Genomic DNA, 27,155 nt, shown 5'->3' on the forward strand with positions numbered 1-27,155 from the left:
TGTCTCAAAAGGGCTGTTGAGAGGGCTGACTAAAATGCCTGCCATGCAAACAGGATGATGAGAGTTCAGGTCCTCAGCACCTATAAATGCTGGATTGGCATGGTGGCCCACCTGTAGCACTCAGAAGGCAGAGTGAGAGGAATGTAGAAGTTGCTAGGTGGCAGAGTGTTTGCCTAGCCTATGTGAGGACCTGTGTTTACTCTCCAGTAATGCCAAAATGAAAAGAAAAAGAAAGTGGAGTGAGGATTTAACTCAGTGATAAAGCTTTCCTAGCATATACAAAGCCCTGGGGTTGGTCTCCAGCATGGGAAGAGGGGGTGTACATATTTACCATTTGAAAGCCTGCCAGACATCTAGTCTTTGTTTACTTTTGTTTTTGTTTTTCTAGACAGGGTTTCTCTGTACCCTGGCTGTCCAGGAACTCACTCTGTAGACCAGGCTGGCCTTGAACTCACAGAGATCCGCCTGCCTCTGCCTCCCAAGTGCTGGGATTAAAGGCATGCGCCACCACCGCCCGGCACCCACCTCAGTCTTAATCCAGTAAACAGTACTGTCCATTGTCAGTAATGGAATAGTTTGAAATATGCCAACTCAGATTGCAATTGGAAGTACCCAGTATCACTCTACGTTATCTGTACCAATGACACAACAGCCAGACCTTTTCTTGAGGAAATCTAGGAGCTTCTTTTGCATATAGCGACCCCATATTCATCACAATGCCTGTCCTCTGTGCACTTGGTTCTTATCATCTGACTATCCACTATTACCCAGAACTGTGGAACAGCAGGTGTCTTAGAGGCAGGTACTCTGTAGTGAACCTGGAAGCCACCAGCTCACTTCGGATTTACAGTAGGAAGTCTTCCTGGCCTTTTGGAACTAAGTCCAACTCAAAGGTTGATTTCTGTCTTGCATCCACCCCACCAGCCGGAAGGTGCAGAAGAAAGAAAACAGAGGAATGAGAGTAAGTGGTGGAGAATCAACAGTCTCCACCCACACTCCAGGAAAACGCCAGTAGACTCTCCATCCATCATGCTCCAGGGTTAGGAGTGAACAGCAGAACTGATATAGGACTGTATCCTAGCTGGATTTTTTAAATGAATTTATTTTTTACATTCCAATCCCAGTTCCTCGTCCCTCCTCTCCTCTTGCCCCCCCCACTGCCCTCCCCCTATTTCCCATCTGCTCCTCAGAGAGGTTGAGGCTTCCCCTAGGAAGTCTAACCCATCATCTCATTGAGGCAGGACCAAGGCACCTCTCCACCCCTGCACCCCTGTGTCTAGGCTCAGCAAGGTATCTCTCTATATAGAATGGGCTCCACTAAGTTAGTTTGTGCATTAGTGTTAGATCTTGGACCCACTGCTAGTGTCCTCATATATTGTTCCAGTCACACTATCGTCACCTATATTAAGGGAGTCTAGTCTGGTCTTATGCAGGTTCCCCATTTGTCAGACCTGAGTCAGTGATCTCTCACTAGCTTGGGTCAGCTGATTCTGTGGGTTTCCCCATCTTGGTCTTGACACCTCCCTCACTTCAGTTGTACTCTAGGGACGTGGTCCATTGGTTAGTTGTGGATTTCTGCATCTGCTTCCATCTGTTTCTGGAAGAGGATTCTAGCTTCTCGGGTTGTGAATGTAAGCTGGGTATCTTTTGCTTTGTGTCTGGTATCCACTTATGAGTGAGTACATACTATATTTGTCTTTCTGGTTTTGGGTTACCTCACTCAGGATTTTTTTTCCAATTCTGTCCATTTGCCTGCAGATTTTAAGATGTCATTGTTTCTTACCCAGATTTATTTCAATTTTTTTGTATCTATTGAGGTTTGATTTGTTACTGAGTATGTGGTCTGTTTTTGAGAAGGTTCCATGAGGAGCTGAAAAGAAAGTATATTCTTTTGTGTTTGGGTGGAATGTTCTATAGATGTCTTATTAAGTCCATTTGAGTCATAACATCTGTTAATTACCTTATTTCTCTGTTAAGCTTCTGTCTGGCAGACCTGTCCACTGGTGAGAGTGGGGTGTTGAAGTCTCCCACTATTAGTGTGTGAGACTTGATTTGTGATTTAAGCTTTAGTAATGTGTCTTTTACAAATTCAGGAGTCCTTGTGTTTGGGGCATAGATGTTCAGAATTGAGATTTCCTCCTGATGGATTTTTCCTATGATGAATTTGAAATGCCCTTCTGTATCTTTTTTGATTAATTTTAGTTTGAAGTCTATTTTGTTAGATGCTAGGATAACTACACCAGCCTGTTTCTTAGCTCCATTTGATTGGGAAAGTTTTTCCTAACCCTTTTCTCTGAGGTAATGTCTGTTTGTGAGGTTGAGGTGTGTTTCTTGTACACAGCCGAAGGATGGATTCTGTTTTTGTATCCAGTCTGTTAGCCTGTGTCTTTTTATAGATGAATTGAGGCCATTTATATTAATGGATTTTAATAACCAGTGATTGCTAATTCCTGTTATTTTATTTTCTTGTTGGTGATAGCATTGTGTGTTTAATTCCCTTCCCTGGGATTTGCTGCTGTAAGCTTGTCTATTTCCTGTGTTCTTGTGGACATGGGTGATTTCCTTGGGTTGGCAGTTTCCTTCTAGTACTTTCTGTAGGACTGGGTTTGTGGATAGGTATTGTTTAAATTTGGCTTTATCATGGAATATCTTACTTTCTCCATTATGGTTATTGAAAGCTTTGCTGGGTAAAGTAGTCTGGGCTGGCATCTGTGGTCCCTTAATGTCTGCAGAAGGACTTTCTGTCTTTCATTGTTTCCATTGAGAAGTCAGGTATAATTCTGATAGGTCTGCCTTTATATGTTACCTGACCTTTCTCCTTTGCAGGTCTTAATATTCTGTATGTTTATTGTTTTGATTATTATGTGGCGAGGGGACTTTTTTTTTTGGTCCAGTCTATTTGTTGTTCTGTAAGCCTCTTGTATTTTCATGTCCGTCTTTAGGTTGGGAAAGTTTTCTTCTATAATTTTTGTTGAATATATTTTCTGTGCCTTTGAGTTAGACTTCTCCTATCCCTATTCTGTCCTTCTTCTATCCCTATTATTTTTAGGCTCTATCTTTTCATGGTGTCCCAGATTTCCTGGATATTTGTGTTAATGGTTGTTGGATTTAAATTTTTCTTTGACCTGGAGATGAAGAGGCTTCATGAAGGAGGAACTTCTGGAATAAATTAGGGGAGACATTTTTGTACTTTATTTAGAAGTTGTTAGTAAATTTGAAAGTGTTTAAATATTTTAATTTTTATGAAAGTGATTAAGATATGTAAGCAGAGGCCAGTGAAGCCTCTAGTCTCTGGCAGATAGGTCAGCAGCAGAGCTACCAGAGGAGGAGACTTGGCCAGTCTGTTCATGTGAACAACAAAGGATGTAGGGTAGACCGTGGCAAAATGGACCTGAAGGTGTCCATGCTGGCATAAGGCCAAATGGCAATGCCCCACTGGGTGAGAAGTTGGGAGGCAGTCCTACAGATTGAACTGAGCTGGGGAAAGTGAATTCACACCTGGAACTAACTCCCTGCAAGGAGGAGGGTTGCCTTCTAATGGTGGCTGCTTAGCTACTGTTTCTGGGACAGGAAACAATATGGTTTAGTTTTGAAAATTGGAAACAATTTATTTAAAGTATATTAAAACAATTTAACGTGTTTCTGTAATTTTGTTCCTAGAACAGCTCTTTCTAGAATTGTATAATAACATACACCGTTTTCATTAATATTGTGGGGAAGGTTGTGTGTATGTGTTTTACTAAAGCTGCTTTTCATCTGGTGGAGTACTTCAGCACTGAGATAATGATAAGACACTGTATTAGACAAGACTTGTTTCTAGGGCACTGAAGAGTAGAGAACCTTTATTCAGAAGCAGATTTTCTAAGCATGATTCAGCTCTGTACTCCCTGTTGTACCAGTAAGCTGGCTGCAGTCATAACACTCATACTCTTCCCATGGTGCATTGCATTCTGACCCTCCTTTGGCTCCTACATTGGAGCTGTGGAACCCTGAAAGTTACTCCAGTATTCTTTTAGTTAATGTGATAAAACATTCTGGTGGAGAACAATGTGAGGGAGGAGTTGCTTATAACACAATTGTTTCATGCTCAGTTTATGCCCATGAGACTTGACACAAGTCTATATAATTACTCAGAATTCATACTAGCTTTACTGAGTTATTTCAGTTCACAGTAGTTATAGTCTGTTGTTGAGAGAAGTTACAGTCAGAATTCAGACTAGAGCTTGAACCAGAAACCATGCAGAAATATTGCTTGGTGGCCTGCTCTCAGGGTTATGCTTAGCTGTATTTCTCATGTAATCCAATACCACCTGCCCAAGGGTGGTGCCACCTAACTGTGGGCTAGGCCTTTTTATATAATTACAGTCAAGATAACCCCCAAGGAACATACTCATCTATGTGTACTGAGGAAACATTGATCCACTGCAAACAGTGGGATCTTGGGGTTTAAAGCTTCGTTTTCTTTCAGGATGTTGGCTAAGAAAGTATGTAATAACCCTTCTTGGCCACTGTGCCATTTGCTGGCCAGGGGAAAACATAGTAAACTATATCTTCCCTATGATATTTAAAAGTACATGTCCCATGATTGATGCATGTCTTATTCTTTACTCTATTGGCCCATATGATTTTAATGAATAGTAGGCATGAGAAAGTAGGTACAGATGACTACTCATGTGTGGTAGCTTGGGGAATAAATGAAAGAAAACAAACCATAGTCCACCTATCATTACTAACATGTTTTGAGTACTTGGCAATACTGAAGCAGATCTGTTGTTGTCTTGGGTTTTTTACTCTTTACTATTTTGACTCTCTACTTTTGGGAGAAGCCCAACACTCAACTCCCAAATAAATCATACACGAAGAGACTTATTCTTAATGATAAATGCCTAGCCTTAACAAGCTGCGTGTGCTGTAGAGGGCAGAGCCAAAGAAGTAACCCAAGTCCTTTGGAGGAGCCCAGAAGATCATGAGTGGATCCCAGATATTAGATGGTTGGAATTTGGTTTTGATTTGATTTGATTATGAGACTTTGGCCTTTTAAAGAGATTGACTGTTTTTAAGGAACTGAAATTTTAATGTGTTTGAATTTGTAAAGACTGTGAAACTTTTAAAGTTATTTAAGATCTTGGAGATGAGTAAGAAAGGAAGGGTTGTGGCTTAATAGTGATGTGATTGTGTGTCAAGTTGACAAGGGGTCAGTTGTACTGGGTAGTTTTCTGTGTCAACTTGACACAAGCTATAGAGTCATCAGAAAGGAAGGAGCCTCATGTCAAGGGCCATGAAAAATACAGCAAAAAGATGCCAAAAGCCTCATTTGTGGAAATGACTTGATGAGATACAGCTGTAAGGCATTTTCACATTTAGTGATCATTAAGGGAGGACCCAGCCCATGATGTGTGGTGCCATCCCTGGACAGGTGGTCCTGGGTTCTATAACATGGTGGGCTGAGCAGGCCAGGGGAAGCAAGATAGTAAGCAGCTCTCCTCCTCTGCATTAGCTCCTCTGCATTAGCTCCTGCTTCTGGGATCCTGCCCTGTTTGAGTTTTTGTCCTGACTTCCTTCAGTGATGAACAGCAATGCTGAAGTATAATCCTAATAAACCCTTCCCTTCCTAACTTGCTTTTTGGTCATGGTGTTTTCATCGCAGCAATGGAAACGCTAACTAAGGCAGGGACTGTGAACAAACTGAGATAATAGTCAAGTCCTGGCTAGAATAGTGTATGAGCCTCAACCATCTCAGTCATCAACCTTGGAGCTATTCTCGATGTAGAACTCTGACAAAATTTCAACGCAGTCTCTCTGAAAGGCTGGATCACCTGGACCACCCATTTTCATTGGTGTCTGATCTTTTTGCTCTGAAAACACATCGACTTTCAAAGGCAACATACATGTCTGCATTAATGCAAGTATACACTGTGTTGTACATAAGCCAGCCAAAGATGATTTTTATTTTTTTATGTTTGAGCAGGTAAAATATACATCAACTGTCTTGTAGGAGTTTTGTTTTAGGTTTTGTTTTGTTTTTTTTTAGTGTCTGTATCCAGGATCTTCAGGTGTTCTCCCCTGATCAACCCTGAATGAATCTTTAACCTTGAATGAATCCACAGCCTTTCATTTTCTGTGGAAACAAAAGCATAACCACTTCTCTAAGACAACATAGTTTTTGACTTCCATTTTGAAGTTAATACATTTTTAAAATATATAGGTTGGTTTAATTTAGTTTCCATAATTCAGTGTCTCTCAGCAGCTTCCATTTGTTCATCAGCAATCGAAAAATTCAAAGACAACCCAATAACATACATGATCTAGACTCTCTATGTATTTTCCATCTCTGCATGGCTTATATTTTTTCTATTACTTTACTCCTTTTTTAAAGACCTTGCTATTTTTAAACTGTGTTTTGTGTATCCCCCACCCCTAAGCCTATACACATTGTTAAATACATTGTAACCTGTTTAGAGGCTTTTTCATCCGAACCTGCTTTACTGTGTATCTGTAACCTTTTCTGTCTGCACAAGAAAAATGAAATTGTAGTGCAGCTTAGCTCATGGTGAGCTAGCAGCTCAGGCTTTGGTTGGGAGACGCATCTCTGTACCATGGCCTACATGACGGACTGAAACTATGAATCATGCTTGGCTCCGTTTTTTGTGTTTGGAACTTTTTTTTTTAAACTTTCTCAGGTCTTATGTGGACATTCTTGCCCCACATTGAACATCATTTGTAGGTGGATTTTTCTGCCCTACCTGCCAGCTCCCAAATAACATGGAGACTTCTTATTAATTATGAAAGCTTGGTCGATAGCTTAGGCTTTTCTCTAACTAGCTCTTGCAATTTAAATTAACCCCTATCTTTTAATCTATGTTCTTTTACATGGCTCAGTTACCTTTACTTTGTAATGCTCATGATGCTTGCTGTGATGTGTGTGTGTGTGTGTGTTTGTAATAGAATATTATTTAAGAAAAAGGGTAAGCCTAGAAACATTATAATATATACAATATGGTCTGTACCAGTGGTTCTCAACCTGTGAGTCTTGCCCTTTTTAAGGTCTTTAAATATATCATATATCCTGCGTATCAGATTTTTGCATTACAGTTTATAACAGTAGCAAAATTACAGTTATGAAGTAGCAAACAAAGTAAATTCATGATGGGGTCACCACACCATGGGGAACAGTATTAAAGGGTTGCAGCATTGGGAAGGTTGAGAACTACTGTTCTATACACTACTACTATTGTTTCTGTCTCAGTAAAACTATTAATAAAGAACATAATAACTTACATTACCAAGGAATTATACTGAAGGAAATAAATCTAATCCCAAAGATTACATCCTTCTATTTACATGACATTTTTAAGTGATAAATTTTTAATAAGGACACATTAGTAATTTCCCAATGTCAGAAATGGCAAAGGTGGGAGGAGATTGATGATCAGGGGACTGTTGAAAACCACAGTAGCATGTGTCTGTAATCTAGCACTCAAGAGGCTAATGCTGGGAGGTCAGGGGTTCAAGCCAATCTAAGTTACTACAGAGTAAAGAAAAGGGTGGTGGAAGAGGAGTGGAGGTGTAGCTCAGTGGTAGAGCACTTGCTGGCATGCACAAAGCCCTGGATTTGATCCCCAGTACTTCTTAAAACTAGTCATTGTACTAAACACCTATAAGTCCAGCACTCGGGTAGTAGAAAAAGGAGGATCAGAAGTCCAAAGTCATCCTTGACTTTGTACATTGAGGCTTGAGCTACATGAGGCCTGTTTCCTGTACCCCACCCCCCAAAGTGCATAACCTTTTGGTTTCTGAAGCAGTCAGGACTGTGAATTAAAGCACACAGCATGGGACAGCCTCTCTTAGGCTAGAAATTGAGTGTCGGCTGGGAGACTGCAGCTGACTGGCTGGCTGTGTCCTTCCATAGAGGTGGGGTGAGGGGCTTGGGAATGAGGAAACTGTTGCGTAATAAGGTCTGCAACTGTCCTGCATTCTCTTCTTTCTGAAATTGTTTGCCCAATTCGAGACAGACTATCATTTCAGGAATGACTGATAACATGAGCAGGGTCATCTATAGTCCCATAGGAACTGCTTAGTATTGTGATAGTAGTGGTGAACATGGATCCTACATGGTATTAAAACCATACTAAGTACATATTTAGCAAGGCATGACTGTTAGTTGCTCCTGTCCAGTGATACTGGAAAGTTCATACCAAGCATGGTGGCACATGCCTGTAATGCCAACACTTGGAAAGCTGAGACAGGAATTGCTTCAAGTTTGAGGCAAGCCTGGGATACATAGGGAGACCCTATTTCAGTTCAAAAACATTGTGTGTGAGAGAGAGAAAGCTCATGTCACATTTTAGCAGAAAAAAACGTAATCTTTAAATGAGTAAGAAACATATTCTGTACAGCAAAAACCATGTTGTTAACATCTCTTAATGTTAAAAGATGAACAGCAGGATTAGCTGTTTACTTTGAGATCCCATGCCTGCTTGTTTTTGAGAAAAGGGAACGCAGTGTCCTGTGTCTAGTTCCAAGCTGTAGGGAAGCAGCCCTCCTCCTGTCTTCTGGGGAGCTCCTCTCATCAGTGGCGAGCCTCTTCTGCCTCCTCCTGCTCCCATGCCCCTGGCTTTGTCTCTTGCCTTTACTTCCATATTTCATGCTCCAGTTTCTTCTCCCTTTTCCTTCAGTTGATGCCTGTAAGAGATTATGAAGTAGAGAATAAGATCTTGTTGATCTTAGAGGTTGCTGCCTCTGACAGTGACCTAGAATAGAACAGCCAGCCTGACTAGATTCCCGGAATTCCTGGTGGACTGCTAAGAACGGCTCCGATCTCAGTGTAAACACCCACATGGTCACTTAATCTTCCTTCTTGGAACATGGGCATGTGCTGACACACACGTCCACAGTTTCCCTTGCTCCCTCTCTGTGGAGCCATGAAAGTGTACCACTGGATCAAAGAAAGGGAAGTTCTATCGTGTGGAAGGAAAAGGGGGGCGGGAGGTATAAAATTCTCAGAGGAATCATTATACCATTTAAATCTTCTACAAATCTAGTTTGCTTTCTTTGTCATTTATTATGTAGTTTCAGCTTCTATCATTTATAATTTTTTGACACAGTCTCCAATCAACCTGATAAAGACAGGAAATAAAAGCTTTTCAGAATCCTGATATAGCTCTGATTGAATGCTTAATTTGCAGACATTAAGCCCTGACTTCAGTCCCCAAAGCATGTAAGCACGTGTGCACACATACATACACACAGAGGGGGAACCTTTTTCTAAGGCAAATACTAACTCTATGATTTAGGACCTTTATGCCTCCAGCGTGTTAGATCTTTTATGTGTGATTTTGTGCTGCTGGAAAGGGTAGTGTGGTTTCACCAACAGCATCTGCTTTCCTTTTGCTGTTTGTTTATGTTTTGAGATAGTCTCACTGTGTATCACAGAGTAGCTTTGAACTTGCTGTAGATAGCTCCAGATGACCTCAGATGTGATCTGTCTGCCTTGGTGCTGGGATTACAGGCCTATGCCATTGTATTCACTGCTATGCATATGTCTCCTAGGTGGAACTAACTGAGGGGCAGGGGCAAATGTGGGTACTACATTTCAAGTTATCTATTGCTGTATCCTTAACAAAACCTTACCTTACAAATGAAACTACACTAAGGGGTGAGATCACTACCGTAAGACCCATCGTCCCAGGTTGGTTTCCCATGTGAGGAACTCATCATGTCTGGACAGGGAAGCTCTGTGCTGCTTTCATATCTGTCCCTCATTGCTCTCACATGAAGATCACACCTAGAAAGACAAATACATGAATATCACCAGCAATTCAGACTTTCTAGCTGGGTGGCAGAAGCTAAAGGTTTGTGTTTGGAAAAGGTACAGAAATTTAGCTGGGTGTTAAGCAAATTAAAGTCACCTGGATGGCATGGGCGTAAGGACTGACACTTGCAGAGCCAATGGAGTCTTGTTATCAGTCACAGAGCTCCAAATGAAGCCTCCTCCCTAGGTTTTGCAAGCATCTCTGTAACCACATGATAACAGCCAGAGAAACAGGAACTGGTTAAGGGACTTCGTTTTATGCTTCAGTACTTTATGAGAAGAATTCACTAATTAGAATGATATTCCAGGCACAGAATGGTGAGCTGTCTCATGGAATGAATGCAGTTTGGGGGCTTTCTCCTAGCCACTAACATCTCACTGCCTCCCTCTAAGACATCATAGTGTCCTTCTCACCTGAGTCACAGGTTACCCGCAGACGGTGCTGAGAGACCTCTTGATGAGAATCAGTGTGCATGTTTACCTTGCTCAGTGCCATGGCAGCTAAAGGATGAATCTCAGTCTACTTCCCAAAGTGGAGGCTTATTTTCATGAATATTGCATCACACTAATTCGTAGCATAACTTTAAAATGCCAAGTCTCCTTACAGACACCTCATGGCTTGGCTGTGCTGTTCCCCAGTGTCTCCGAACATGTTGAAAATGATGCTACACTTGCTTGTTGTCTTCCAGCAAACAGCCACACAATGTACAGCATCTCCTGGGAATGCAGATGGTGGTGTCTGAGCTGCAGCCTGCTGTATATGTAGACATCCTTGAACTAAAACCATCCAAGTTCCTTATCTGTGAAGGGAATCCACGCATGGATTGGCCTGGTCTGATAAGTGTGAACAGCAAGCTGGTACTCTTGCCCATCTGTGCTGTGTTCCCCCAGCCACCTTGTTAGTTTGGGGTTTGCTTTTGAAACGGGTCTCCTGGCATTCCTCACCATCCAGAGCAGCAAGTGTAAGCCACTGTTCCTGCATTGAGCAGTTTGGATTTCCAGGTTCATGATGGGGAGAGACCTGACATAGGCAAGTGAGACAGGCAGACTGTGAGAGTGCCTGGGATGTGGTGAGCTGTAATAGCCAGCACTGGGCAGGGGTGCTGTTCTTGCCACTGTACTCAGAGGTTTCAAAATGAAATGGTCTTCTATTAGTCAGGGCTCTCGAAAGGAACAAACAGAATACATTTATATTAAAAGGGGATTTATTAGACTAGCTCACAGGATGTGGTCCAAGTAGTCCAACAATGGCTTTCTCATGATGAAGCACCAAGAATCCAGTGGTTGTTTGGTTCACAAGGCTGGATATCTTAGCAGTCCCAGTCTGGCGCTGGCATCCCGCAGGATTGCTGTAGAGTTGTTGTTCTTCAGTCTGCATTAGATTCATGAAAAAGTCAGACCTAGTAGTGGTGGAGAAATGCTACAGCAACCTGATGGATGGGTATTGCTGAGAGAGTGAGAACAAGCCAGCAAAAACCAAACTTTCCTTTTTCAGTGTCCTTTTCTGTGTACTGCCACCAGAAGGTGTGGCCCAGTTTTAAGGCATGCCTGTCTGCTTCAAATAATTTGATTAAGAAAATCCCTCACAGGAGTGCCCAGCAGTTTGGTTCCAGTTAATGCCAGGATTAGTCATCACAAGTCCATTCCTTGTCAGCTTGACATGCAGTCAGTTTCCTTTGTCATGCTTAATTTCCAGATGAAACAATAACCAAGTCATAATCTCACCTAGCAGGATTTAACTGTCCCATGTACAGCCACAAATATATTTGCTAGTAGGTGGGTGGCAGGGTCTCTTGGGGGATGCTTAGTCTTTCAGTGTCTCATAACTTAAATGTAGATTTGTAACAGTTAACTAATTGGTATTTTCTCAGTCACTATATTACATTACATTCTGACCTCTTCTAGCTCCCATGTTCACATGCCATACACAAACACCATGCAGATAAAATTGAAATGTTTACACTTTGAAAAAAAACTGAAATTAATGAATCTTCCTTTTTCAAAAGGAAGAGAATAGAATTTGCTTTAGAAAATAGAAAAGATATAAATATGAGTAGAAATTAATGACATAAGCAGAGAAAACAAAAAAGTTGAAACCAGTAATGAGAACTTTAAAGTGAGGTAGGTGAAGATACCTGCCATGAAAGCCTAGTTGTTCTGAGTGTAGAACCCACACAATGAGAAGAGAACCTAGTCCACTAACCTGTGACCTGACCTCCTCACACACTCCATGGCAAGTTCCTGCCCCCCATTATGCTTATACACACAATAAAAATAATTAATTTGAAGAGAATCACAAAATTAAATTAAGATGCGATTTTAAAAGTAGGAAAAATAGTTATCAGTGCCTTTAGAGACTATAACCAGAGTGAGGAAGACAAGTAGGACACCCACAGCAAAAATGCATGTTACCAAAATGTCTCAGCGGGGTGAAGGTTCTGTGTAGGCACTACCTCAACCTGTCCATGATCCATGAGTAGTGTGGGTTTGTCTTCAGCAGTGGGGTCCTGCTATCAGTTTGTGGAGAGTAAAACTGTTGGCAACAGCCTGGGTTGAAAATCAAAGTTTTTTTTTTTAAGTGGGAGTCTCCTGGTGGATCTGCTCTTAGCTTTTTGAGGCCCCTCCACATTGATTTCCATCGTGACTATCAGTTTGCACTCCCACAGTCAGTGAGTAAGTGTTCCCTTTTCCCTACATCTATGCTAGCATCTGTCTTCTTAATTTCTTTCTTTCTTTTTTTTTAATCCTGACAATTTTGCTGGGTGTGGGGGTGTGAAATCACAAAGTGGTTTTAATTTGCATTTTCCTGCTGACTAAGGGTGTTGAGCATTTTTTTGAGATGGTTCACAGCCATTTGTCTTTTGAGTTATGTTTCCGTATATATGTTTCTGTTGTGATGAAAATACCATAACCAAAACGCAGTTTAGGAATGAAAGGATCTGCTTTAGCTTAGAATTCCAAAGGGATGGAAACCAACAGTGTGGGTGGCATGGCAACATGAGGGAAGTATAGGGGCAAAAGCAGGAAGCTGATCGTGTATTCCTCCACACACAGGAAGCAGAGTGAGGCTGAGCACTCTCAAACTTAGCCCTGGTGACTGCTTCCTCTAGCAAGGCTCCATCGCCTAAAGTTTCCCTCAACTCCACAGAAAGTGCCCCCTACTGGGGACCAAGTGTTTAAGTATATGAGCCTATGGGAGGCATTCTCATCCCAACCAGCACAGTTGTCTATTGGAACTAGATGATGAGAGCATGTTGGTGAAGACATCGCAACACAGAAAATTCCCACTGGAGTTGAGCCAGAAGCTTCCTCTCTTCTGGGTAGCTTTCACAGAACGCTTCATTTGGGATGATGGGGAGAAGAGTCGACAATGATCTTGCCTGTTGGGAAGAATGCACCAATGGCATTGCAGTAGTGCCATGGTACAGCAGTGTGTGGCCATTAGGGGATAACTGTCTTCTGGGTGTTTGTTTTTATACCCATGTAGCAATGGTTCCAACTTCAGTCACAGAAGCTTCTTTTTGCAGTAGGCATTGGTTAATGTAGAAACTCATGCGGGGTCAGAGTCCTGAGAATAAGTGAATGCTGATTGTTCTTCCCTAAGCAGACCATCTATATTATCTGTCTTTCCACCCCTAAGACTCAGAAAATATCTCCAAAGAGAGGGAGGAGGAATATAAAAGCTAGAGGGCAGGGTGGTGAGCTTTGTATCAACTTGACACAAGTCATTTGGGAAGAGGGACTCTCGATTAAGAAAAAGCTTCCCTTTAGTCCCAGCACTCAGGATACAGAGGCAGGTGGATCTCTGTGAGTTTGAGTCCAGCCTGGTCTACAGAGAGAGTTCCAGGATAGGCTCCAAAGCAATACAAAGAAACCCTGTCTCAAAAATCCAAAAAGGAAGGAAGGGAGGAAGGGAGGAAGGAAAAGGCTTCCATAAGATCTGCCTATAGAAAAATCTGCAGGGCATCTTCTTAATTAGTGATTAGTCGAGAGGACCCAGCCCATTGTGGGTGGGGCCACCCCTGGGCAGGTGGTCTTGGGTCATATAAGAAAGACTGAGCAAGCCAGTGATTGGTGCTTCAGCTCCTGCCTCCAGGTTCCTGCCTTGAGTTCCCTAGTGATGGACTACAAGCTATGTAATGAAATAAGCCCTTCCTTCCCAAGTTATTTTTGATTGGTGTTTTTATCACATTATTAGCATCAAAGCCCAAAACAACTGTAAAGTGCTGTCTCCCGTACATGACATAGCTACTATTCTCAGGAACTCACAGTAGCTGTGGGCCTAGCAACAGTCCAGCATAGATAAAGGAGGGGCTGGAGGCCTCACCGCTGGCTGAGAAGCTGTGGGCAGTTACTGGCTGGTAGAGGAAGAATAGTCACTTTTCTTAGGTGGTGTAGCTACTGTTAAGTTACCCATACTCCAGTAAATAAATGCCAAGCTGTGCTCATCAAACAACTTTACTTGCACTTGGTGAGTTATTAAGAAAGTAATGTCACGTTGTTGTAATCCAGCACTTGGGATAAAGGTAGGAGATCAAGAGTTCAAGGTCATCCTAAGCTATACAACAAGTTCAACTCCAGCCTAAGCTACTTGAGATCCTGTTGTCGACATAAAAACACACAGGTCTCATCTTTTTGTTTGGTTTGGTTTGGTTTGGTTTGGTTTTTGTTTTTTGAGACAGGATTTCTCTGTGTAGTCCTGACTGTCCTGGAACTCACTCTGTAAATCAGGCTGTCCTCAAACTCACAGAGATTCACCTGTCTCTGCCTCCCAAGTGCTGGGATTAAAGGTGAGCACCACCACCACCCGCCTCAAATCTCATCTTAAAGAGAGTAAGAGATAGTTTATTCCTCAAAAGCCATTATGAGTGACTGTGACTCAGAAACACATATGTAGGTTACCCAAATTCCATGTTCTAATGTGGAAGCAGTTTCATGAAGTTTTTATAGTTTTATGGAACAGAGAAAGTCGTAAGTCAAGGCAAACTTAAAATAATTTGGTGGTTACACCAGAGAGGTGGGTACAACAAAGTGGGTGGAGAGGCCTAAGGTGCTATCTGATGACGTTCATAACTCTTGCAATGGTGTAAACTAATGTTCTGCTAAAGCTAATAGAGTCTAAGACCTATGTATTACTTATTATCACGAGGTATTAGATCAGATACAGAATGGGGCAAGGCATGGCTGTTCCAGAATGCTAACACTAGCCCAAGATAAAGTAATTAGTGTCTGAACCTGCAAAATCCAAATCTCTCCACAGCACCGAGATTCCAGTCAGTCCACCAGTCTCTGCAGTCACAGACTCCTTCCAGGAGGTTTTGTTCACAACCAGGCACATCTTCTTTTCAGAAATTTTGTCCACACTGTTACAAAGCAAAACAGAGTTGGAAATGAAGAAGCAAAATTGGCATTATGAAATGATCCCATGATACTGTGGTGATATATTGATATATTGTTTAGGATTTAATAAAGCAACTGGAGATCAAAATGCAAAGCTAGCCACAGCCATAGAGCCAGACAGTGGTGACACACACCTTTAATGCCACCAGCCCCACCAGTTTGCTATAGAAACCAGGCAGTGGTGGCACACACCTTTAATCCCAGGACTCAGGACAGATGGATCTCTGTGAGTTCAGGGCCACCCAGGGCTACATTAGAGTGACTCAGTCTAAAAGAGAAACAGCTCACACAAAGAAGATCTCAGCACTTGGGGCTCCATGCCTTTAATTCCAGGTCTAGAGAGGTATATAAGATAGGAGTGGGGCATTCAGTATTCAGTCTCAGAGATTTATTTTCCAGCCACACTGAGGACAGGGCAGCCCTTTCAGCCTGAGGTAGAGGTGAGAGCTAGTGGCTTGCTACTTTGCTTCTCTGGTCTTCAGCTTAAACCACAATATCTGTCTCTGGGCTTTTATTATTCGTGCTACAGATTGCAAGCAAGGAAAATTAGGGTGATAGGTCACAGAAGTTCAGTATACAGTTTAACTGTATTTTTTGCATACCAGCAATGTCTGACAAATCATCACTTAATACAGCAAGTAAATCCATAGAAAATATGGCAGTTAGCCCAATGTAACATGTGCAATAATGTTTTAGAAGAAAAATACTCTTTAAACTTTGATTTTAAATATGCCCACCTAGGAAAGATCTGTGTGCTGTGCCCTTCACTGAACCCACCCCTGCGCTGTGTAGATCACTTTATCCTTGTCACAACTTTCTGCATTAGTTTTCTAGTATTTCCATGTAAAAGGGAGTAAATTCAAGCTCATATAGGTAAGTAATTTTTGCAAAGGTCCTAAATTTTTGACAGGATGCTGCTTTGCTTGGAAGCCATTTGGGTTCCATTTAATATTTCTAGTGGCTTAAGAAAAGTAAGTGAGCCAGGCCGTTAGTAGTGCACATCTTTAATCCCAGCACTTGGGGAGCAGAGGCAGCTGGATCTCCGTGAGTTTCAGGCCAGCCTGGTCTACAGAGCGAGTACCAGGATAGTCTCCAAAGCTACACAGGGAAACCCTGTCTCGAAAAACAAACAAATGAAAAGAAAAGCAAGTGGATCAGTTTTCCTGCAGAGACCTGCACCAGCTCTGAGTTTAGGAGATACTGTTCCACCAAGCAGGAAGCATTGACAAGTGGATGGAATTCACTGTATGCTGCTGTAAGTTTACTGGTTTGTGGAAACACTGCAGACATGGGCCAGCATGTCACTAGCCACTGCTGTGCAGAGAAGAATCAGAGAGCATATCCAGCAGCATGAACCCAGGGCAGTAACTCAAGGCAGGAACCTGGAGACAGAGACTCTTTAGCAACTCTGCTCACTGGCTTGCTCAGTCTGTGCCTTTCTGTGATCCAGGACCACGTGACCTAGGGCAAAACACCAAGCAAAAGTAGCCTCCAGCTCCCTTGGCTATTTGAGATAAAAGCAATAGTCAAGCAAACCAGGAAAAATTAGTATCAGTTCCCCCACCTCTCCCAAGCCAAGGCAGAAAGGAACTTTGTTGGGATTCATGGAGATTTTTACCCTAACCTTTAAAGCATAACATTTAGCAGGCCTTAATGCCATCACTTGCAGAGGACCCTTTGACTCTTATCTTCCTGCAGGAAAGCCTATGGCCTTCCCAGGAAATGCAGCCTGGCCAAGGACCTCCCTCCACTCCCATCCCCATGGCTCTGCCTAGATATACCTCTTTAGAGGAAGTAGAGAGGACGTAGCTGGAAAGTAAAGAGGCATGTAAATGGCTTATAACAGAATGAGTGTCAGTTCATATAAACGTATTCTTACCCTCCTGGGGTGCTGAAACAGCAGGAAGAAAGGGGCAGAGGAAGCATGTTTGGACTTTAAATGAAAAACTAGATCTACTTGAGATAGCCATCTCAATGGGCCCGAATGTATGAGAGCACAGAGCGTCAACAACTTCATGAATGATTTCCAACATGTCTCCTTCTACTTCTCCCTTTCCAAGAATCTGCAAAATGAGAGTCCTGAATTCAGAAAGTATTTAAGAAGGAAAGATATCCTCACCCACGTGTAGAATTAGGTATACACTACTCTATGGGGCCAGTGAGGTGGCTCCATGGGTAAAAGCCTTGCTCAGCAAGCTTAATGGCTGGGTTCAATCCCCAGAACCCACGTAGGAAGGACAGAAACAACTCCACCAAGCTTTCCTCCGACTCCACATGCATATTGTGTACATGTGCATACACACACACTAGTATACATGGTAGCTCACGTCGGTAATTATAGCTCAGGAGGCTCAAGGCTAGGTTAGAAGAAGTTACAGGCCAGCCTCTGCTATGGAGTAAGATGCTGTTTAAAAGATTCCAGCACTTGTGAGGTAGAAGTAGGAAGATCAGGAGTTCTAAGCCAGCTTTGGCTTCTTAACACTTTGTCTCAAACGGAAAAACAAAAAAGAAAACTCAAGAGAGTGAACACAGTGTTTTAAGAAAGAGTGTGTTATTAGTTTTTCATATTTTTATTTTTATGTGCATTGGTGTTTTACCTGCACATGTGTCTGTGTGAGTATGTCAGATCCCCTGGAACTGGAGTTACAGACAGTTATGAACTGCCATGTGGGTGCTGGGAATTGAGCCTAGGTCATTTGAAGAGCAGGCAGTACTCGTGACTGCTGAGCCATCATTAAAGAGTGCATTAAGAGTGGACAGCTCACCAATACTGACCAAAATGTTTAACTATCAGGATGATGTTTAATTGTAAACCTTTATACTCTGAAGAGCCTCAGAATATATAATCTGCATTCCAGTAAACAGAGTTCCTCTGTGGCCTCTGCTTCAGTTCCTACCTCCAGTCCGTCCTGAGTTCCTGCCCTAACTACTTTCTGTGGTAGACTGTGATCTGGAAGTGTAACTTGCATTTGGTCATGGTGTTTTAATCACAGCAATAGAAGCCCTACCTAAGTCCCATAGGGATTTTTACCTTTTGGGAACGTGCATGTCTCTGATTTTTGTACCATCTCAGTGAAAGCTCTACATCATTCTCAGTATTGTGCACTGAAGCCTTTAAGTGTTGAGCATCTACTCTGAGAAGAGAAGTAGAAAAGGAGGACACTTTGTTTCTGGGCAGCAGTGATGCATTTAGTTTGAGAGTGTAGTCATTTTTTTCAGGTTTTCAATCACAATGGCTGAAGCTTGCATGCTGAAAGATAATTTTGTCTCCTGTATTTTGTGGCTAGTCATCTAAATTCTTGCATGTATAAAACCAAAACAAAGTCCAGCAGGATGGTTCAGAAGGCAAAGGTGCCTGCTTCAGAGCCTGACAATTTGCGTTCAGTCTTCAGGACTAAAGTGATGAGAGGTGAGAACTGCCTCCCACAAGTTGTCGTCTGATCTTGGTGTATATGAGAGAGGCATGCAGATGCCCATAACTTACGTGCACACACACCCCCCAAAGAAATGTACTAAATCGAACTTCATTTGCCCTTATTCATCATTAGGAAGGTAATTGCAGTGGAGTTTTGGGGAAGAAGACAGGGATTTCCTTGACCCTCTTACTTAGAAATAAATATGCTGCTCTTTACAGGTGCTGCCTTCTAGTCCAGGATGCCTGCGGAATGTTCGGGGAAGTATACTTGGATGGCACCCTCTGGAAGAACATACAGCTAGAAGGGAGGTCCTGCAGCGTGGCAGGAATGAAGGTTCTGCAGAAGGCCACGAGAGGAAGGTGAGGACATGCTGGAGGTCATCCACTTGTATAACAACAAATAAAAGGTGAACTTTTTAATGCTTTTATATCAAGTTTTTCCTTTTAAGACAACAAACCAGGACTACCCTGTATTGGTTAAAAAGTCAGTTGGTAGTGGTGCACTCCTTTAATCCCAGCACTCAGGAGGTAGAGGCAGGAGGATCTCTGTGATTTCGAGGACAGCCTGGTCTACAGAGTGAGTTCCAGAACAGCCAGGACTACACACAGAAACCCAGTCTTGAAAAACCACAAAGAAAAACTGGCAGTTGAGTACAGTATCCCTAGAGATACATAACTGACAGTCACAATAATTAAACATCCTTACTGATTAGTATTTTATTGAAATTAAGAGAAAATAGATAAGAACAATTATGTCTTCTAGATACTTGTATTCTAAGTAAAGTGTCTCTAGTTAAAAAAATTGCTGACATTTATATAAGTCCCCTCGTTTCTAGAAATTAATATTTTGGTGAATACTATTTCAAGTTAAACTAGCTTACGGAGAGCAAACTTTGTGGAACTCACTGTTGAGTTTGAGTAAGCAGAGACCCAGTGCGGAGGGAAAGCCTCCTGTCACTAGCTTCTCCCACCTTAGCAGCTGACCAACCAGGACATTCAGCATCTGGAACTAGATGATGCAGTCAGACCCTTTAAGTCATAAAGGGAAACAGAAAAAAAAAAGACTTTTAAATGTTGTGTGTGTGTTACTTCCTGTGCTTATAATTGAAGATTTGTTTTCTACAGTTCTTCTAATGTATGACTGTAAAAAATAAATCTGTATAATAAATAGGGCATGGAAATGAAAGTCTAACTTAATGAAAAGACATTTGAAAGATTCGATCAAAACTTATTTTGCTTTTGAGACAGGATCTCACACACTACATAGCCCTGACTGACCTAGAACTCTACATATGTAGACCAGGCTGGCCTAAAATTCACAGAGATCCACACTGCCTCTGCTTCCTGATGTTGAAATAAGCAACCCTGTTTAAACAGTCAAGTATTAATGCTTTCCCCGGCACTTGTGAGGTGGAGTCAAGAAGATCAGAAATTCAAGGCTATCATCTGTTACATGGTTAGTTTGAGGCCAGCCTAGGTTACCTGAGATCCTTCTTCTCTAAAAAAACAAAAGTTCTTAGTACTATCATAAGCAAGCTTGTTCCTTGCCAAATGTTGTGGCTCCTTATCCTGAAAAGTTTTGGGTATTGAGATGTAGCCAGGCATAGACCTGGTCAAACCATGGTCCTTGGGGCTTCACCAGTATCTCTTTAATATGTAAATTAAAAGAAAACATTTTCTTTGTTATGCCTTTTTAATTTATTCTTTTATAAGCTCATAAATGGACACAGTGTATCTTGGTCATATTCACCCTCAGACCCCCATCCCCCACATCCACCCTGACCCCCTACTCCTACCACCCTCAGATAACTCCACACTCTGCCTTCCTACCCTGATAGCTCCACCTTCCCACCTCTTTTTAAGCAACCATGGAGTCTGATAAGTTCTGCCCTCTGGAATGTTCACTGACCTTATTATTGACCTGGTCTTGTTCAGACCTATGCAGGTTGTAACCATGGCTGCTGTAAATTCCCAGCCACACCCTGTGCAGGAGACAGCATTTCCCAGTACTACTCCCCATCCCCCACACTTAGGTTCTTTCTGTCTCATCCTCCATGAATGTTGGTGAGCACTCAACAGCACGTGTTCTCAGCACTCTGACCAGTTCTTTGTGGCTGTCTTCATTTCTGCCTGTTGCAGAAAGAGGCCTCTCTTACCCAGGTTGGCAGTTATCTGTGGGGTGGACATACATGTTTACAAGGCAGTTTGATGTCTGCTTAGCAAAATGAAAGCAATAGGATCCTTGGCAATGTTCTCAGCTCCAAGCATGGATTGCTTATATGGAGTAAGCCTCAAATCCAATCAATATGGTTGTTGTCTTAGTTGGGGTTACTATTACTGTGATGAAATGTTGTGTCCAAGAACATAGTGGGGAGGAAAGGGTTAATTTCACTCATGGGTCTGTAAAACATTTCCTCATCCAAAGCAGTGAGGGCAGGAATTCAAGCATGGCAGAATCCAAGAGCCAGGGATTGATACAGAGGCCACGGAGGGGTTCTTATAGAACCCAGGACCACCAGTGCAGTGATGATACTGCCCACAATGGGTTGGTACTTGCCTATCAATCACTAATTTAACAAAATGCCCTACAGACTTGCCTGCCGTCCTATTTTACAAAAATCTTTTTTTCCCTTAGCTTTATTTTATCATTTGATGGGTATGAGTATTTTTGCCTACATGGACTGGTATGTACCATGTGCCCAAGAGGTCAGAAGCGGGTGTCAGATTCCCTGGTACTGGAGGTACAGACAGTTTGTGAGCTTCCATGTAGGTACTGAGAACTGAGCCTCAGTCCCCTGCAAGTACCACTGAGCCAACTCTGAAAGCATTTCCTTAATTGAGGTTTCCCTCCTCAGATGACTTCAGCCTGTGTCAAATTGACATAAAACTATCGAGAACAGCTGGTTACCTCTGTAAGATTTGTGCCACTATTTCAACAATGAGCATTAGGAAGAAAAAAAAATTAAAAGGAATCCTAGGGTAAAACTATATACCACAAACAATAAATTTGGGGTTCTCAAACTCATTGTTGGCTATCTTCAAGTCAATTGTTACTCCTTCATATTGGTATTTAATAATAGTAGTATCTGAGCTTCTAGTATCATTGGTAAGCCTGTTACAAGTCTATAATGTTCTGAATCCTTTCTTGGTAACATCTTCTCTGCTTTGCATAATGACCACTTAGTGTGGCCATTCTAAATTATGAACATTCACAAGCATTTCTCCTGACTTGCCTAGTCCTGTCCTGACAGCCCTTTCTATGGCACCTTTCAGATGAGTGACAGCTCTGCCTGAGAGTTATATACCTGGAAGAAGTGTTCTCCATAAACAAATAGGCTGTAAGGTAAACTTGGAGCACATATAGATCATTCACTGTTGTATATATGTTGTCTTAATGACAAATGCTTCCATTTTTATATTCCTATGTTATAATGGAATTATGTTATATGATTTTAGGAGGAAAGTGAAGATTTGTCCAGGTGTTTAGAAAGCATACTAGACATAATAAAAACTTGATTAGGCATATAAACCCCATCCTTACTAAAGCTGATCCTTGATGCATTCCTTATTAGAATATTCCTCGGGGCTGGAGAGATGGCTCAGAGGTTAAGAGCACTGACTGCTCTTCCAGAGGTCCTGAGTTCAATTCCCAGCAACCACATGGTGGCTCACAACCATCTGTAATGGGATCTGGTGTCGGCTTGCAGACAGACATGGAGGCAGGATGTTGTATTCATAATAAATACATTTTTAAAAAAAGTTTAAAATGGCTCTTTCATACCTCTGAAGGGCAGCCCCCCCTCTTCCTCTCTCTCCCCATCTCTCTCTTCTCTCCTCCCTTCCCTTTCTAAAAGCAAATAAATAAAGTAAAAAAAAAAAGAATATTCCTCATACCACTTTCCAACTCAGAAGGAAACTGGAAACTGAGAGTAGATATCTACAGTTAGACTCACTACCGCAAGGCTGCTATGGTAAGACTGCTTCATGGCTCAGTCTTTGCACTTGATGGCCCAGAGAGCTGTTCAGGCTAGAGACTGTGGGAACACATTGTGGAAACTGTTGTAGATAGGCATAGCCAGGCCTGGAACCAGGGATCTGTGGCTCTGTAGAATTGGTGTTCTTCCAGCATCATGCTATACATGGGAGACTCATTGCCATCTATAGCATTTCCAGGGGAGGTAGACTTCCTGTAGGAAGTGTCCCAGTGATCCAGATAATTCATCTGCCAGTAAACTTCCCAAGGACTCACACATGCTCAGTGACTGCTCTCTATCTCCAGCCCACCTTACCGAAAAGTGTTTGAATTCTTTTCCATGTTTAACTTGCTGGCAAAATATGTGATGCTTCTTGGAATTAGGATTAATTTCTTTATTTTATGCATTTCACTTTCCTTCGGCATGCAGCCATCCAAATAAATATTTGGAGTATCTTTTTGTTCTTTTGGAAGCTGTGTTTCTTCAAAACAAATTACTAAATACTTCAGGAATGTTGGATGTTATAATTGCCTATTAGTGACATCATCCACTGTCGGTCATCCACCCATAGCCTAGAAAACAAGGTAGTCGTCTTTTTGCATGCTGGTTGTGTCTGTTAGCAACTCTCCTAATCCTTAACAGAACAGTTACTTCCAAACATGTCCGACTGTATCATAGAAAATTCTGTTTTACAGTTGGAAGGCAGTTGTATGGCTAAGACATGCTGGCCTTCAGACCTACACCAGCAGATTTCATCTGTCCACAGTTTTAGTGACAGGATGCCAGTCATCCCTTATTCTGCAGACCCATCCTAGCAGACAGACAGACTGCTACACTTGCATAAGGAGCACCCCATGGTCTTAGTCCAAAGGTTTGCAGAAAGACAACCAGGGTAGTTTTGGGGTTTTCTCTGACTTATTTTTCTTTTTTTATTTAAATGTCCATATTGAGTGGTCAGAGTAAGATGAGTTAGGAAACATCCATTTAGTTAAAGAAAATTGTAGTGTTCAAAACCATCCTGGTAAGGTGTGCTCATTGGTTGACTGTAGCCCTGCCTTTGCTTCCTTTGCATAATACTTGCTGCTCTTGGTCTAGGGACCTTCTCCAAAACTTAGCCTGTGACTCTCTTGGGTGACCTGTGCATTAGTTTAGCAAGCCAAACAAATAGACAACTCACATTACTTTGATGCCATATTCTGTGTATGAACTTGATCTTTGTATTTTTATGATATTCTTTAATTTTAAATTGTAGGAAAATGTTGAGGATAGGGGGATATCTGAAATATGTAAACTGCAGAAGTGACAGGCAGCAAATTATGTTACTTAGCAGAGGAATGGAGGACTTGTTTCTATTCACAGTCCTCCAAATATTTAGGCCAGGCATTATGGCCCCATAAGCCCAGCATCAGGGTGACAGAGGAAGGGTGATCACCACAAATTTGAGGCCACCCTCATTTACATAATGAACTTCAAGCCAGCCAGAGCTAAACAGCAAAACTCTGCCTGAAAACAAAATTAAATCCTACACATTCTTTTATTTGTACTTATTACTTTCCAACTTGTTAAAAAACAAAGGCCACTAATCTTTTGATTTAAAATAAAGTATTGACTTAGAGATGTTATTTTATGTAGACCTCTTTAAGAACATTTACTTAATTATATAGAGTTTTGCCTCATTGCTAAGAGTGACAGAGGAAGCACCTGATTTTGTCTATAACAATGAATTGCATCCCTTTGAACAGAAAACAGAATAGCAAAGTACCCGAGCCACTGGTGATTCAAGCGACTAGATGGATCCTAACTACTCCATCTCTGCGATTTCATTAAAAAACTAAAAATGAGGTCCACAAACAAACCTGCTGACCTGAGTTCAGTCCCTCAGTCCCACATGGTGAAAAGACGATAACTAACTCCCAAATGTTGTTGTTGTTCTCAGAACTCCAGATATGTAGTGTAGTACACACACCAACACACAGTAAATAAAATTAAGAGATATAGATGAAAAGAAGCATAAGAGGATTTGCTAAAAACATAATTCAGGGCTAGTGCCTGATTCACAGAAGCAGCATAAAGGTGGAAAGTAATCATGATGTCTGTATGCACAACATAGCGTGTGTGTGTGTATGTGTGTGTGTGTGTGTGCGCGCGCGCGCGTGTACTTTCATGCACACAGTAATAACAAAATGTTAAAAGAACAAAAGATAATTCACTCATTTCCCCAATACACCTTATTTAGTGCATCTCAGTGCTATAAAGTCAGTTAAATAAAGCCTTAGGCCCCAATGTTAGGGATATTTACATCGATATGAGAGGATTATCTGTCTGCTTGGTTGGTAGGTTGGTTGGTTGCTGAGTTGGTTGGTTGGTTTGATTGGATGTTTGGTATTTTCAGACAGGGTTTTGTGTAATTCAGATGTGACCTAGAACTTACTGTGTAAGAGAGGATGACCTTGAATTCCTGACTCTTCAACTTTAAGCTACTGAGTATAGGATTATAGGCATGCACCGTTGATTTTATTAATAGTTTTAAGTGCTACTTGTTATTCTTATTTTAAAGATATGTTAGGGGTGGAGATGCATTTCAGCAGTTAGGAGCACTAGCTGTTTCGTCAGGATCTGAGTTCACTTCCGGCATCCATATCAAGCTGCTCACAACTACCTGACTACCTGTAACTCCAACTCCATGGATTTCACACTCTCTTCTGGCTTCTGTAGTCACCCTGAAATGTGTACCTACATGCAGTCACTCATGGGCATGTACAAACACACACACACACACACACACACACACACACCTGTGAATAAAAATAAAACAATTCTTTTTTAATGTTACAATTATTTGATTTATTTTTAATTAAGTTTTATTTTATTCAAATTTTTGTTCAATATTCAGATATATTATTCAATAGTTATAATAATTAAGTAAATACTTATAAACTAGATTACTGACTCATAGCCAGTAATGGGGTAGGAAGACCACTGTGAATTTGGGGCTAGCCTGAGCTATAGGATGAGTTCCAGATCAGCTTGGACTAAAGTGACCCCTGCCTTTAAAAACAAACTTATTCACATATGACATATATATTAATATGTATATATATATTTGAAATGAGCAGCTATTATTTACCTAAACAATCTTTTGGTGGCTAAAATGAAAGACTAAAGTTTATTGTCTGAATGAACATTTCTATATGTTGTAATTCAGTGGTGTTAATCTCCAGAACTATTTTCATGGTGTAAAACTGACACTCTGTCCATTAAATAATTTTCAGCCCCCACCCCCTTAGCATCTCCTGGGAACCATCATTCTATTTCTGTCAGTGTGATTTGACTGCTTGAGGCACCAAGTAAATGAAGATTTCATAGTGTCTCACATAGTGGGAGGATAGAAACATCTTTCTCAAGTATGTTTTGGCATATGTGCAGCAGCGCGCGCACACACACACACACACACACACACACACACACACACACACACAATTAGGTAAATTAAAGAGAAATATTTTGTGAAATAAGGTAGGTGTCCATTTGGAGGAAGGGAACACCCTGAGGAATGCACCTAAGGCTTCTAGCAATCAGACTGAGCAAGTGCCCTACCAGTAGTCTGCACCTAGCCTGGAAGTGGCAGTTACTAACTTTGCCATTGAGGTAATTTTAGCAAAGTCAGGGCAGATGTTCACATGCTAAATTGTCCCCCCTGGCCTGATGGTATTCTCCTTTTACAAAAACAAAAAACAAAAAAACCCAAAAAACTCACTGAGGTTAAATAATATGGCTCTATAATTACAAACTGGACCTCAAGTAAAACTTCAAAGCCTGTGTACTTGGTACAATAGTTGATAATTAAAGTTCTCAGGGAGTACATAAGCTGCTAATTTATTTCATAGTTAGAATTACCGACCCTCAAAAAAAAGCCTCGTTAATTCTTATCAGTAATGTTGACACTTATATTCTGGAATTATCTTTTGTTCAATACCAATAAGCTACAGCCAAGATTATCAGGTGCACAAGAAATAATCAAATCAGATGTTTTGGGTTCAGACAGTGTGTGTATTGATTGGTAGTCTACTTAGGTTCCCAGCACCCATGTGGTGCCTCACAACCATCTGTAATTCCAGTTACAGGGAATCCAATGCCTTCTGACTTCTGGGGATGCCAGGCACTCATATGGTGCAGAAACATAATGCAGTCAAAGTACTCATGTGCATAAAATACATAAATCTTTAAGATAAAGCCCTGTACACCATGCATAGCCTGACATTTTGAGTCTTTTAGGAAAGAAAATTGTATTACTATTTAAGAAAATAAAAGTAGAATAAGACATTTTTTCCCTTAGATCTGCCGAAATGCAGAAACTGAAGAGAGATTCTCAGGTGCTGAAGATATGATAGAAGAAACTGATTCATTGGTCAAAGAAAAATTTAAATCTAAAAGATTCCTAATACAAAACATTCAGGAAATCTGGGACACCATGAAAAGACCAAACCTAAGAAACAAACACACCCAAGAAGAGTAGACTATAGGAAATAATCAAACTGAGGGCTGAAATCAATAA

The 27,155-nt window shown here is 41.4% G+C and overlaps 1 protein-coding gene across 11 annotated transcripts in view; it reads left to right on the plus strand.

Moving 5' to 3' along the window:
• The window catches only part of Spidr (scaffold protein involved in DNA repair), a 245,309-nt gene that overhangs the window by 142,675 nt on the left and 75,479 nt on the right, over positions 1 to 27,155 (plus strand). For all 11 annotated transcript variants that reach the window (XR_005879026.1, XR_005879027.1, XM_040751217.1 and 8 more), the window contains one exon: positions 18,846 to 18,986. Coding sequence is in view for 9 of the 11 variants with exons in the window: in XM_040751217.1 (XP_040607151.1) it covers positions 18,846 to 18,986 (141 nt within the window). In the remaining 2 variants the exon portion in view is untranslated. The remainder of the gene's footprint in view (positions 1 to 18,845; positions 18,987 to 27,155) is intronic.

The sequence above is a fragment of the Mesocricetus auratus genome, unplaced genomic scaffold (genome assembly GCF_017639785.1).
Source record: "Mesocricetus auratus isolate SY011 unplaced genomic scaffold, BCM_Maur_2.0 Super-Scaffold_100008, whole genome shotgun sequence".
NCBI classification, from domain to species: domain Eukaryota; kingdom Metazoa; phylum Chordata; class Mammalia; order Rodentia; family Cricetidae; genus Mesocricetus; species Mesocricetus auratus.